Below are 14,655 nucleotides of genomic sequence, written 5' to 3'. Positions count from 1 at the left end.
CACCTTTTGCCACAGTGACTCGCGGGAAGCGAGGGACGAGCAGGCCGCCACAAACCAGCAGTTGCCCACCTGGCCCTGGTGCAGGTCGTGGGAGCTGATGCCATCCACAAAGAGGCGGGGGTCCTCGCATATGTCCTGTGGAGAAGCCGAGAGGAGACCTCACTGTCTGCGTGGAGATTCGCACGCCTCCCCTTGCCTACTGGGGCCCTGGGTCAGCTTCTCCAAATCCAGCTTCCCCCAGGGCTGCCCAGAAAGCCCTTCTCCCCTCCCCTGGCTGAAGAACTCTGCTCTTCTGCTGAAGTTTGGATGATGAGCAAATACTGTGGAAGGACTTCGAGGGGCTGGACCCAGGCCACCACCTTCCTCCTGCCCTCTGTGGTCCTCCCTGACCAGCAAGGGCTCAGTGTCCATCGTCCTCCAGCACCAGCAGCCCTGCAGGGCCCATCCCAGCCAGCTCTCAGGGGCCCACAGTCACAAAGTGGGGTGAGGTGCAGGGAAGAAACACATCAAAATTGCACATGACGAGTGCAAAGGGCCAGGGAGAAGCGAGGAGACAACCATCCCGGGACCCATGTGGGCACATCCTCGGGCTGTCTCATCTGACCCTCACTCCACCCGAGCAGTGTAGCATTTTTATTCCATTTTATGGACGAGGAATGAAGGTTCAGAGACAGGCAGTGACTTTCAAGGACACACAGCAAGCAAATGCTGAGCAGAGCTGAGCAGACACCCCCAGAGCTCCCCGAGTGCCCACCCCAGTCCCCTCCTCCTCACCCACCAGCATCTTCACTCTACAGAGCTGACAGCGAGTGACTGCGCTCCAAGGGGGGCGACAATACAGGCTGGGGGAGGTAAACACTGAGACATGCCTTCCTTCCTGCTGGCACTGTGATCTATCCTGAGAGGTGAGCATTGTGCTCATTTCACAGATGAGGAAACTGAGGCCCAGAGAGGTTGAACAACATACCCCAGCCACACAGCACTGGCCTGCCTCCACTTCAGCTGGTGCTCCTGAACCAGTTCAATCACAACAGAGCTACTGAGGGCCTACCGGAGGCAGCCAGCAGAGGGCAGCAGAGTCAGGAAGTCAGAATTCAAATTCCTGCTCCCCATTTACCGGCTGTGCAACTTTGGGCCAGTGGCTCAACCTCTCTGAGCCTCCATTTCCTCCCCGTGCAAAGGAAGTAGATTATTATGCTTGCAGGGCTGTGTAAGGACTCCACAGAACATGCAGGCAGAGCACTTGGCAGGGGAAAACAGGGCAAAGGGCCATCAGGTCTCACTAAGGTGTTCAGGACTCCTGTTGCCACCTCTGCCTAGGAAAACCAGAGTTTGGGAGGGCCATTGAGCGCTGTAACTCCCCTGAGGGCATGAGCACTCCAGATGGGATTTCAGGGTGACCCAGGGCCAAGCTGCAAGAGGCTCCCCCAGAGTACAGACTGCGGAACTGCCCCAGGTCATGGAAACCCAGTGAGGCTGGAAACCCAGTGAGTTCTCAGGAAGCAGTGGCTTTGCCTCCCACCCAGCTGCCGTCCTTATCTTATCTCCCAGGCCCAGCTCAGAATTCTGAGCCAGAGGAAGCCATGACTTAGCATCTGCCTCCCTGGGGTCCGGAAGAGCAGGCAGGACAAGGGTGGAGGGGGGCTTCGTACCTGGAGGACCCCAGCCACATCCCCACCATGGGAAAAGAGACAGCTACCGCCTGGCATCAGAGGAAGTGACTTCCGAGGCACCCCTCCCCTTTGTGGGCCCTGCACAGAGACAGGACCACCCATTCCACAGAGGAGTATGCCGAGGCCCAGGATGGGGCAGGGACGCCTAGGGTCATGAGGCAAGTGGATGGATGAGACAGAGCCTAGCCCCCGCAATAGAGCTCTCCTTCCCACTAAGCGGCACTGCCAGGGCAGCCTGTGGGCAGGTCCAGCCACCCCAGCCTGTCCCAGACACTTCTCTGGCTCCTGGGAGAGACTGAGCTCAGGGCTCCGGAGTCCCTGGTTCCAGGCTCGGCACTGCCCTGACTCCCTGTGATAGAGCAGAGACCTGGGGCAAATCTGCCAGCCTGGGAGGGAGCGGAGAGGATATGGTGGTCTGGGTGTGTTCCCGCTGCCAGGAGAGGCGCGGGTTTGCCAGCTCAAGATAGAGAAACGACTTGAGGTTGGCGGCGGTACCTGGGGTTGGCCCTGGAATCCAGCGGCCACCTTGGGACACCCTGAATGGAACAATCAGACACAGCTTGCAATGACTGGGCACCTGTTGTGTGCCCAGCTGTGCTGAACAACCCTGTGAGACACGTATGGTTAGCATCCCCATTTTATAGATGAGGAAACCAAGGCACAGAGAGGGTAAGTCATTTGCACAGGGCCACAGAGGAAGAGGTGAACTGAGATTCCAATTCAGACAGTCAGCTCCAGAGCCTCCAGCTGGGCCAGGACTTATGAGTGACAAAGCTGCCATCCCTTCTCCATCCTCTGCACCTGTCCTTAGCCCAGCTTGGGGGACTTGCTATATGGCAATGAGACCAAGGGGTCAGGGGCAGCGCAGACCCTCACCTTTGTCACCATAGAGCCCCGGCTTCTCAAGACCAGTGTTTGTCATTCCACCTTCCCTGGGCCATTGGCTAAGCACAGAGGGCAGAGCCAGTCAGAAAATTCCCAGCCCACAGGCAGAGCCCTTGAGGAGGAGAAGCCTGAGTGTAACCCTCCATGTGAGCACAGCTGTGACAGCAGGAACCCAGGGAGAGATCAGAGGAGGCTGCCTGGAGGCGGTGACGCCAGCAGAACAGGCATGGAGAGGGCTGATGGGCAGGGAGGCTCCAGAGGGGAATGGAGACGCCAAACTGCCCCCCAAGATGGGATCCAGCCACAGCCTCGAGACCGATGCCACCTCTGATGCCATCCTCCCCGGGGCCCCCAGCCAGCTGTGCTCCCTCCCAACGCTGCCCTCCCTGAAGTTCACCTTTGGGTCTCCCTCACCAGCCTGAGAGCTCCAGGGCAGGGCCCAGGTCTGGCTCTGCCCACCTCCAGTGTCAGGAACAGGACTTGGCAGGTTCTGCTGCGGGCAGGAACCCTGGGAGGAAGGGACAGCAGAGTGGCCTGCAGGACAGGGCTGGGGTGACCACTCCTCCGGTCAACGTACATCTCTGTGGGGCACAGCCTCCTGCTCCTGCGGTCACCTCTCACCTCTCGGCCCCTTCCAGCCTGCCAGGCCAGCTGCACCGGACATAGGTCACAGCCCATAACCATCTCCTCACTGAACCAGAACTTCAGGTTTCCAGGCCCGGTGCAGAAACAGGAAGGCAGCTAGTCAACGGATCCAGGGCGCCTTCAGCCCCTCCGCTCTCCCCGCTTCTCCTCATCCATCCACCTTCACCCCAGTCACCTCCCTCCTGGAAGCTAAGATCACAGCTGGAATCGATTAGAATGGGGAAACTGAGGCCCAGGAAGGAAGCAGGATCTCTGCCTGGGACCGAAAACAGGGCAGTGTTCTCAGGGGTTACAGCCTGTGCCCCATCCCCTCTGCAACAGACTTGCCCCCCCGCCCCATCCTCCCATCCTTCAAGGCCACCGCAGCACATGCCAGGGAGGGGATCATTCCTGGGCAGGGCAGGGCAGAGGCCCAGGTGGCTGGACTTGACGCAAACTGCCTGCTTCACGGCATAAAGGGGCCTAATGCTCAGCACAGCCAAGGAGCGGGGCCTTCTCCAGGTGCTGGTGTGAGCATGAGCCCCAGATGGGGCCGGGGACCACCAGGCCACCTTGCGAGAATTCTGGGAGGTTCCAAAACTGACGTCTGTTTGTGGGATCCCTATTTGTTCCCTTCTTGGTTCCAGCAAAGGACCTGCAGGCTTATCACCCCCAGAGATGGGACAAGGCACAGTGCAGCAAGGCGGGACATGGGGTGGAGTGGTACGCAGGGATGAGAAGCGGCGGTACTAAGGCCCTGGGCCTGACAGAGGAGGAAGCCTCCCATCCACCCATCCCCTTGGGATTCCCCCAGAGTCACAGGCCTCCTCCAGTCTCTCACCTCCTCTTATGTCCCTGGCCAGGCCCCCAGCAGGTGTTTACTGAATGGGAAAAAAAACAAAGAAGCACTGGACCTGGGAGGAGGGTGTGGGCTGAGGCAGGTGCCCTGGGTGGGACTGAAGTGGACCAGAGAGTCCAAGAGATGGGACTTCCGGGCAGGGCTGGCTCTGGGTCCCCAACACCAGGCCGGCAGGAGCAGGTGGTGAGAGCAGGCAGGTTGTCATCTGCCCCCTGTGTGTGGAACAGCACAGATATACCTCAAATCACTTCAACCTCCAGAAACCAGGAGCAGCGAGAACTATTCTCCCCATTCACAGATGAGGTAACTGAGGCCCGGGGAGGGGAAGTGACTTGTTCAAGGTCACACCTCCTGCAAGGTAGGGCCAAGGCCATCTGGCTCAAAAGCCAGCCTCCTCATTCCATTTTGGGAGAAAGAAGAGGGAGGCTGGCAGGCAGGGAGGCTGGCCGAGGAGATCCCCCCAAGAGCAGGGAGGCCACAACTAATGTCAAGAGAAGGAGCTAGGGGAGGGGTGGGAGTGAAGACGGGCTTCCCCTGGGCCTTCGAGAAAGTTGGCTTTTTGCTCCATTTGTAAACAGTCAGGTCACACACAGGACCCAGGAAATGGGACTCCATAGAAACACGGCTGCCTCGGGCCATGCTCCACCTCAAGGGAGTTAATGGTCACCCCACTGGGCTGGCCCCACCCCACCAGCCTGAGACAAGTGAGCCTGACTTCCTGCTCCACCAACCCTACATCCCGCATCCTGTGGAGCAGGGCCTGCCCGCCATCCCACCCTGCCACCACCTACAGCCCCACTTACAAAGGGCCGTCCATCACACACACCCCAGTCCACACCGTCTCACCCCGTCATCCCACACCACTCAGAAGTGCCTGGCCCTGAACTGCCTCCCAACCCAGAACTGGCCCCCACCGCCGCCCCTGGGCCCCGCTCAGTCGTCTCCGTCTCAATGCCAACCACCACAAGCTGCCTGTCACTGGCCTCCACATCCAAGGCAGGGGCAGCTCCGCTCCTCCTCTTTATGTGTCTAGGAACAACTAGGCACCAAGCCCAGTGAGAAAGGCAGCGAAGGTGCAGTGTGCCATGGCAGGACTCCTGAACTGGCAGGCAAAGGGCCCAGAGAGGGCAGGTGACTCCAGCAGGGTCACACAGCAGGGGGATGCTGAGCCCAGCCAGCTTGGCATTTCCTCCTCTCACTGCAGCAAGCCCAACCATCCCCAGCCATGCCTCACCAGCCTCCTTCCAGAGCCACAGGATCTAGAATGTCTGAGTGATGGCCAGAGGGCAGCAGAGGGCCAGGAGGGGAGCAGCGAGGGGGTGGAGTGAGAGGAGGGCAGAGAGCTCGAGCACCCAAGGCCTCACAAAGGCCTATTGAGGCCGGCCTCCTTCCCCACCCACCAAACACAGGAGAGGGAGGAAGCCATGGGGGTTGGGGGTTCACCAAGGGGCAGGAGTCTCAGGCCAGGCCGGGAGGAGGCTGGGAGTTCGGAGAACCAAGGCAGCGCAGCTCATGGGGCTGAGGTCCCCAGGGGGCACCAAGGACCCTCTATCTGGGACCGGGGAGGCGGGCCAGGGCGGGCAGGAGCCCGGGGAGGAAGGGACAGCCCAGTGGCCTGCAGGACCAGTGCAGGCTGCTCTGCTGCGCCCCGCTGGGCGATCGGGGCACGTGCTTGCCCCTCCCGGACTCGGTTTCCCTACCTCTTAAGCACCCCAGTCCAAGAACATCAGATTCTGTGCATTGGAAGGGACTTGAGAGCCTGGCCTGTGAGAGGAACATGAAAACTGAATTTCACTTTCCCAAAATGTCCAGCGGGGCTGGAAGGCACTTTGTAACGTGCAAATCTTCCCCCGTCACACGCTGCTGACAGCCTGGCCTAAGATCCCCGCTGCCTCAGAGCACAGCTGCCCTGGCCCAGCCCTGCCGACCCCAGGGCCCCCAGGGCTTCCTCTCCCCTGACTTCACCCCACACACCCCACGCTCCTGCCACGTCCCAAATAAGGCTGAGGTTTCAAGCTCGTGTCTTTCTCACACCCCACGCTCTCACCCCTCAACTCTGAGATGCCTCCTCTGAGTACTGGAGGGGGAGTCTCCCCCGCCCCAGGCACCTCGGTCCAGCACCGTCTCCTGCACTGAAGTCCCTCCGGTGTGACCAACTCTCAGTGTCACCAGCACAGCCGCGGAGACTGGGGAGGGGGCCTGGGGCACTGGCCTTCAGCAGCCTCTCCGTCACCCAGGCCCCCGGGACACCCACTCTCACACTCAGGAATCGGGGTTAAAGAGAATGAGATCATGCCATGAGGCCAGAAGCTTCTGTTCAACACGTTCCAGCCACAGCGACCAAGGCTGGGACAGAGGGAGCCGCCAGATAGATGCTCCATAATTCACGGATCCCAGCAATAACGGTGACAGCTGGCTTATGGGTGCCAGGCTTGGTGCCAGGCGTTCATGCATCGTCTCTTTTAATGCCCACAGCTCTATGCGGTGCTATTATTTTTTACTATTACTATTATTACTGATTATCCATCGTAATAAATACCTTCCACGTACAGCAAATGACTATTTCAAACTCACTATGCAATGATCAGCAAAGTAAATTCCTTCTACTTGAACGTCACTCTACGTTGTACTAAAAAAAAGAGGCACATCCATGTCACCTCATTTGTATCCGAAAAACGACCCTGGCAGGAGGGTTGGCAGAACAGAGGGCCCCACTTTCCTCATAAGGAAGCTGAGGCCCAGAGAGGTCCTGGCTGGGCAGTGGTGGCCACGGAACTGGGGGCCGCTCTCCTGGCTCCCCACCCAGATGAAATCCCACAGCAGGCGGGCCCAGCATCAGCCACTCCGCTCTCTCGGTTGCCTGGGGCCTCAGAGCGACCCCTGCCGGTCACCCACTGTCCCCGCAGACTGGGCGGGTCTGGGCTTGCCCACCTCGGCACCAGTTCGGACCAGACACTGACCTTGGGGCGCTTCCACCTAACGCCGGGCCCTGGGGTGCCCGTATAATACAGTGAGTCGTCGGTGGCGGGGAAGGTCGGGTCCTCAAAGAGCACCTTCCTGCGTAGACAGGCCCGTTTCAGGGCCGAGTAGTTCTGGTCCTCATAGGGCTTCACACAGGAGAACATGGTGACCGCTGACCCGGGAGGGGAGGCCGAGACAAGGCAGCAGAGGGCAGTTCCTGGGGCACCTGGGAGGACAGAAAATCAGAAGAGCATCACTTCCTGAGGACTGCAGGCCCCGAGGGATATGCTGAGTGAGGTGGTCCCCGCGTGCTCCCTCCCCACAGGTCTGGGAAGTGGGCACCCTCATCCCCATTGCACAGGCCAGGAACTGAGGCTCAGCGAGGGGGAGAGACCTGCCCAAGGTCACACAGCTGGTACGCACAGAGCAGGGAGAGGAACCGACTAACTCCACAGCCTGAATTTCCTCATTTCTGATGCTTAGAGGTGACGCCAGGCCCGTGGGCCGACAGGGCACAACCACGATGGCGCTCAGGGCTGCCTGGCCGCACCCACGACCTCCCTTCCTTTGTTCCACCAGCCTTCCTAGAGCTCCCAGACAGAATCAGACCAGTGGTGACCCAGCAGCTCCCTGGCTGGTGTCACACCCACAGGAAAGCGGCAGCACTGTCTCCAAGTTACCCTCTTCCGGAGCCTCACGCCTTAGCCTGGAGCCGCAAGATCATCTCTGTCCTGTGTGGAAAACCCTTGGCCCTGGAGGCCCCTCCAGCCTTCAGTCACATCCCTCCTCACTGCCTCCTTCCAGCACTCTGCCTTCTCCACCGCACTTCGGAATAAATGCCTCCAGTTCTGTAGGGAGCGCTCTCCTCCACGCTGGTGACCTAACCTCCCCCGAGGACTCCCAGCCCCACCCTGTGACCTTCCAGTCTCCAAAGCCAGACTCTCCCACACGGCCTCCCAGACCTTGCAGCGTCTCACACTCCTGGACGGTCGGTCTCCTCTTCCTAGGCCTCGGGGGCATCTAGCGCTGGTCCGGACCCAACTCCCCCTCTGACCCTCCCTCCCCCTCAGGGGTCCCCTGGCTGATGGATGACCCCCACATCCCTCTGTTCAGCCTGGACCTGTCTTCTAGGCTTCCAACTGGCCCATCTCCTGCGAGGCCCAAACTCCACAGCAGAGTCTAGACTTGAATCCACACGCAGCCCTGGCACACGAAGGTGCTGCGCCTATCAGCGCCCCGCAGTCCAGCACCCTGAACCTCGTAGCCGCGTGCTGACCAAATGCAAGAGACCCAGACTGGACCGACTCGGGAAAGGGCTCTGGGAGGGGAGGGGAGGAGAGGGAGCCGCAGCCAGGTGCCCTGACAGAGGCTGGGACAGCCAGGCACCTGACTGACAGCCCCATCTATGGCCCTGTATCTCACACTCCATCTGGGCTGCAGGCTCCAGCTGGGATCTCCACACCCCCGGGCCTACTTATCATTGGGCCCGCTCAGGGCAACGCTGCAATCCCGAACCCCCAAGACACAGGCCCCAACTTCGCAGCCTAGCTGAGGGAAACTGAGGCAAGGTAGGCCAGCTTCTAGGGCAAACATGAGTTTGTGAGCAAACTGATATGGGTGTCAGTCCCAGCTGTACTACTCACCTGCTGTGTGGCCCTGAACAAGTCACTCAACCTCTCTGATTCCCTATTTTCTCATCTCCAAGACGGGAACAACTTTGCTTCAGTAACTGGAAGATGCCAGTAAAATTAACCAGAGGCTGTGGAGACTGCTTAGCAGGCCAGAGGGAAGAGGAAGCACAGAAGTAGAAAAGCCCCTCTCATTCCCAAGAGAGAACCTCCGTGTCTCTGGCACCTGCCGTGTGCAAACCACCTGGCTAGAGGCTGGCGTTTAGGATTTGCTGGGTAGGCCTTTCACTGTTGCCATTTTTCAGAAAAGAGAACTGAGGCTCAGTGAGGGGAGGCAACTTGCCCGAGTTCCATGGCAGAGTCTGGACTTGAACACACATCCTCTGACTTTGGAGCCTCCATCTTGGCCTGGTGACTCCAAAGCGCGGGCAGGGCTCACCCCACACACGCCCTGGCTGAGCCAGCCCCACAGGAAAGGAAAGATGAGGGGATTCAATGGAGGGGAGAAACAGGAAAGGAAGGAGGTGAGAATGGAGGGGTGAGGGTGGAACACGGACGGACAGAAGGGAGAGCGGGGCTGATGGTCCCCGCCTGCCGAGGGTCTGAGGGCTGGCCTGTCCCCTGCTCTGGACCCACAGCCACTTCAGCTTCTGCCCATACGTCATACAGGGCCCATCTGTCCCACTGCTGTGTGACCTCGGGCCAACCCCCTTAACCTCTCTGGCCATCCCTCTACCTGGGAAGGCCAATAACCCTGCCCCTTCCCACCCACCCTCCCAGCGTTGGGGGCTTGAGGGAAAGAGAAGGGGGAGGCTGGAGAGGCAGCCCCTGGGCTCTTGCACACAGCCACCAGGAGCGCCATGAGCCTCACAGTTTCCTGAAAGGCCTGTTTAGGAAGCAATTTAAGCTGCAAGAATTAGATCAAAGAAGCTGAAAGCAGGAGCCCAGAAATCAGCTCTAGCAATTCCAGTGTTCAGAGCCCAGAACCCAGGGAGGAGGAGCGAGCTGGCCGGTGGAGAATGAGGGCTCTGGCCACCCTCCAGGCCGCGCAGCGGCCAGCGCTGCTGGGAAGGTTTGCTCCTAGGACAGAAGGGAGGAGCGAACAGAGAGGGGGAAGCTCGGCTCGGCCCAGGTCCAGAACCGGGACCAGGCCTGGCTGGCTGAGGGTCTGACCCAGTTCAGCCATCTCTCCAGCCTCACCCCTGGCCGCCAGGCTGACCCTGGCCTACTTATGCCAGGCCCTCTGGCCCTGGCCTTTGCACAGGCTGCACCTCATGCCGACTGTCCTCCTGCACCCTCCATCTGCCCCAAGGTCGCCTCCCACTCCATCCACTGAGTCAACACGCCCAAGGGGTCAGAGTCACCAGCCTCTGAGCTCTGCTCTCTCCCTCTAGTTCCAGGCATAACCACTGATAGATACAGATAAACCAGCAATCAGGAAAGCCAGCTTCTAAACCCTGGCCTCTTCTCCCTGGGTCTGAGCTTGGGGCTGGGGCACGTCCTGTCTTCAGGACACTGAAGTTTGAGCCAGGCACTACCAGGACAGCCTGAGCCTCCCAGCTGCCCCCCAGCCTGCCCTCTTCCCTCTGCCCCTGCCAATCTCGCTCCCCCCGCCATTCTCCACCCTGGGCCTAGGTTCCAGTGCTACGAGCTCCTTGTGGTCCACTCAGGGCCTCTGCACACACTGTTCCATCCACACATGCACACCTGGAGAATTCTGGTCACCTTTCAAGACTCAGCCCAAGTACCTCCCACCTGTGCGACATTGTTCCTCCCCTTACCTCCACAGTCCTGGAACCCCTGTGACAGCGCCCGTTACATTGTACCCCATCTGCATATGACTCGTCTGTCTCCCCAGCCTACACCCCTCCAGGACAGAGCCCATGTCCAGCTCCTCTCTGTATCCCTAGTGCCCAGCATTGGGGAGCGGGGGTGGATTCAGTGAATTTGGGTTGAATGAGCCAACACAGATGATGCATGAGGAATTCCTTCACTGATGGGAAAAACAGGTTCAAAGAGTGCCCAGGACTCCCAAGGGGGATCAGCTTTCCATGTCAGAGCTGCACCAGCTCTCAGGTCTCCTGAAGGCCAGGGCTCGCCCCTTCCCACTAGATCAGGCCTCTCTCTTTCTCTCTCTCTCCCCTCCTCCCCTCCTGTTCCTGATGCTGTCCGTGGAAGACTCAGCTAAAGCCCTGGAGCTCTCTGCTGTGGCCCAGCCCTTCTCTAGCTCCTGACGGAGACTTGGCTTTAGTTTCGCAATGTCCCCCTAAGCTGTGAGACCTGGACAGGCCATGTCACCTCTCTGGTCTGCATGGTCCTTGTGTGGAAGGAAGAGATAATGTGCCAGGGCCTCTGGGAGGATCAAATGAGACACGGCCGCATGGACTAGCACTTGGCATACTTCAATGCACTGTGTCCCTGCGGGATGTCAGCACGGATGTCTGGGTCACATCTACTATGTGCCTCCCCTGCCAGGAGGGTTACAACAATTCAGGGTTCCTGTCCCCAAGGAACTTCATGGTCTACTGCAGCCAACAGACACAAGGCAGCATGGAATATGAGTCATTCCAGCAAGAGGGACACAAAGAAGCCTTCACAAAGGCCTGGACCCAGAATTCAGCTGTGCTTTAGGAGAGAAAGGCCACTCCAGGCAGAGGGAATAGCTCAAGCAAAGGCTCAGAGGCAGGAAAGCACAAGTTGATTCAGACCCAGCCTGGCACAGTGGGATTCCACAGACTGAGCATGGGGGCACTGACCCGGGTCAGAACAAGGGCAGGGGAGCACCCACCAGGGAGGTCAGGGAACCCAGTCTTCCAGCAGGTCAGTCAGACCTGAGTTTGAATCCCAGCTGCGCGACTTAGCGCTGTGTGTCCTTGGGCAATTTACTAACCCCTCTGAACTGCTATCAGCCCTTCCTGGTTCCAGCCTCTAAGGTGGCATCTGCCCCGGGGCCTGCCCCATAGGAGCTCTATCTATCCTCACCTTGGAAACAGTGTGTACCTCCTTCCGGGAGGGTGTGCCCTGATCTGCTGTCCCTGGACCTGCTGGAGGTGGCAGGGACAGGCCAGGGGTGCGTGGGCAGAGTAAGGGCTCATCTTGCAGCAGGCCACAAGGAGCCAGCTACAGCGGGGGCAGATAGCACTGAGCCTTCCGGGACAGTTCAGCCACCACAGCCAGGGGGAAACAGGAGACAGTTTCAGTCCCATTTTTTAGATGAGAACATAAAAGGAACATGTACAAAACCTGCAGCCCATGAGCTGGACCTCAAGCCTCGAGCCTTCTCATCACACCAGGGCTTCCCAAGGCAGCCCCCACGTTAGTGCTGTGATCATTCTAGGGGTCGCTCTACATTGCTTTACGTGGCAGTAAATAAGTCAGTAAGAAAGTTATTCCCCATCCACTTCTCTCTCAAGGAGAACTCAGTTCAGTCCAGCAAGTCTCGAAACCCTCACGGCCCTTGCCCACCTACTTAACAAAGGAAGAGGCAGCCCCAGGCTCACAGCAACAGCACCTGGCTGCAACGGAATGGATTTTTCTGTTGTTTTCATTCAGTTTTAAGATTCTTCCAGTTACCTTGTACTTAGAGAGTAATACTGACTTTCCATTTAGAGTAAATGCACAGCTTCCTTTCAAAAATATCAAGGAAGAAGGAAGGTGATTTCAAGAAATCTGTTAAGTTCCCGGTGGTGCAGGCGGGAACCGGAACCGCAGCATTACATCACACCTGGAGGGCAGGGTGCTGCCCAGGAAGAAGCCAAGACTGCGTTCCAGAACTGTGTGGCAGGGGAAAGTCACCTCACCTCTCTGAGCCTTGGGGCTTCCTCTAAGGGGTGGGATAACAGAGCCAGCACTCAGGGGGCCAAGAACAGCCAAGCCCATCTGAAAAAGAGCAGCTGGAGGACTCACACTCACAGGTGACAAGACCTTTCACAAAGCTCTAGTGATTGACACAGTGTGGGGCTGGCATAGGGTAGACAAACAGACTAGAAAGCCCTCCAAGACAAGGACACCTGATTTTGACAAAAGGTAACATCACAGTGCATTAGGGAAAGGATGGTCTTTTCAATGCATGGTGCTCAGTTGACTAGCTATCCGTGTGGGAAAAGCTTCATCTTGACCCTGAACGCACACCACACTCAAAAGCAATTCCACATAGACTGCAAATCTAACCGAAAGGTAAAACAGTGAAGCTTTCTGAAGAAAATATTAGAAAAAGAGCATATCCAAATGGTCAACAGATGGAAGGAAAGTGCTGGACTTCACTAATCATCAAGGAAATGCAAATTAAAAGCACAATGAGATACCACTACGCCCTGACCGGAATGGCTGCAGGGGAAAACACCACACACACACACACACACACACACACACACACACACTCTCTCTCTCTCTCTCTCTCTCTCTCTCTCTCTCTCCCCCAAGTCCAGCTCTTCCACGTTGGCGGTGGGAGTGTCAACTGATACAACCACTTTGCAAAAACATCTGACCGCATCAATTAAAGCTGGACAAATGCATACTCTATCATTCAGTAATTCTACTCCTAGTAGATACTGAACAGAAACACGTGCACATGTTCACCAAAAAGCAAGTACAAGAATGTTTAGTGTCGTAGTATTTGTCACAGATAAAAATCAGAAACAACCCAAAATGTCCATCACCAGAAGAAAGGATGAATATGGTGTTTAATGGAATATTATACAGTAATGAAAATGGACAAACTATTGCTGCATGCAACTCATGGGTGGCTCTCATGAGCACAATAGTAGACAAGAGAACAATACTTTGATTCCACTGATGTAAAACTGAAAAGCAGATATAAGCCATCTATGGTGAGTTGAAGGCAGGATGGTGGCTGCCTTTGCGGGTAGTGACTGGAAGGGGTAGGAGGGGGGCTTCCGGGGTTCCAGTAACACTGCTCCTTGATCTGGGTGGTGGCTGCATGGATAGGGTCACAGAGTTATGTATCTATGACTTAAGCATTGTTCTGTAGGTCAGTTGTGCTTTAATAAAATCTTAAACAGAAAAAGCCTGTGCAGGGGCCCTGGGAAGAAGGCCTAGCTGAATCTAGTGACCCCGATCCCACCAGTTTTGGGGACATTACATACCCGTAGGGCTCTGTCTGGCACCCAGGGTGGGAAGACCCAGGGGGTGTAGAGCAGGGAAGAAGCCCGGGCTGGATCACAGCACTAGTCCGGGCTCGGCCTTTTTCATGCACAGGCTGTGACCTCCTGCGAGCCGCCTCCTCTGTCTCTCAGGACACCTGTGGCTTTAACCCTTGAGGTGCTCAAGTCCAAGAGAGGATCCCACAAGGTCGGGGTGGCAGCCCCACACCCCACTGGGCACACACCTCCAAAGCTTCCTCTCTGAGGAGGGGGTACCAACCAGCCAGGCCCCATCCTCAGGAGATGTTCTCGGTCCTGAGGGCAGGCAGGGCGCTCAGAGAAAGGAACTGAGCTGAGGCAGAGTGGCGGTGTGGGTGCGGGAGGAGACCACAGGCAAGGCTGCCCAGGATCCCAGCCAGAGGTCCCGGAAGGCCAGGCGCGGGGATCGGGCTTCATCCTGAGGTGATGGAGAGCGGGAAGGGTGCTGAGCAGGGGAGGGACTTGAGATCCACCTGGCTGCCACATGGAGAATGCACTGGAAAAGGACACGACCAGGGCAGCAAAACCGGAAGGCAGGCCAGAGAGCCTGTGTGCCCACGTGTGAACGCAGAGCTGGGTGGGAGGCAGGCCCAACTCTACCTGGGGACCAGCCAGTTGTGGGAGTGAAAGGAGACTGCAGGAGGCCTGCTGCGGGTCCCTCCTCTGTGCCGCAGTTCCCACACCCCACAGTGGGTGCCCATGGCGCAGCATGGCCTGGCAGAGTGGGTGTCATCCAGGGCCGGCTGAAGGAGCCAAGGATGCCCGACAGACAAAGCTCCCTGACCCCGGCCCCGCTCCCTCAACCTCCCACCACATCCCACTCCAGGCAACAGAGCCCCTCCCCTATGCCACACGACCAGGGAAGGGCTGAACAGCTACAGCTT

The 14,655-nt window shown here is 58.0% G+C and overlaps 1 protein-coding gene across 3 annotated transcripts in view; it reads right to left on the bottom strand.

The window, feature by feature from the left end:
* The window catches only part of CAPN5 (calpain 5), a 57,070-nt gene that overhangs the window by 30,648 nt on the left and 11,767 nt on the right, over positions 1 to 14,655 (bottom strand). For 2 of the 3 annotated variants that reach the window (XM_022593891.3, XM_022593892.2), the window contains exons 2-3: positions 7,002 to 7,228; positions 4 to 135 (exon numbers count right to left, since the gene is read on the bottom strand). In XM_022593891.3, coding sequence (XP_022449599.1) covers positions 4 to 135; positions 7,002 to 7,166 — 297 coding nt within the window. In that variant the 5' untranslated portion in view covers positions 7,167 to 7,228. The remainder of the gene's footprint in view (positions 1 to 3; positions 136 to 7,001; positions 7,229 to 14,655) is intronic. The other variant, XM_089915336.1, reaches the window with a different exon arrangement.

The sequence above is a fragment of the Delphinapterus leucas genome, chromosome 7 (assembly GCF_059928025.1).
Source record: "Delphinapterus leucas isolate spDelLeu-1000000601 "Yukka" chromosome 7, BTC_Dleu_Yukka2, whole genome shotgun sequence".
In the NCBI taxonomy this organism is placed as follows: domain Eukaryota; kingdom Metazoa; phylum Chordata; class Mammalia; order Artiodactyla; family Monodontidae; genus Delphinapterus; species Delphinapterus leucas.
Note: the sequence above shows the minus strand (reverse complement) of the source record. Positions and strands in the feature narration are given on the sequence as shown.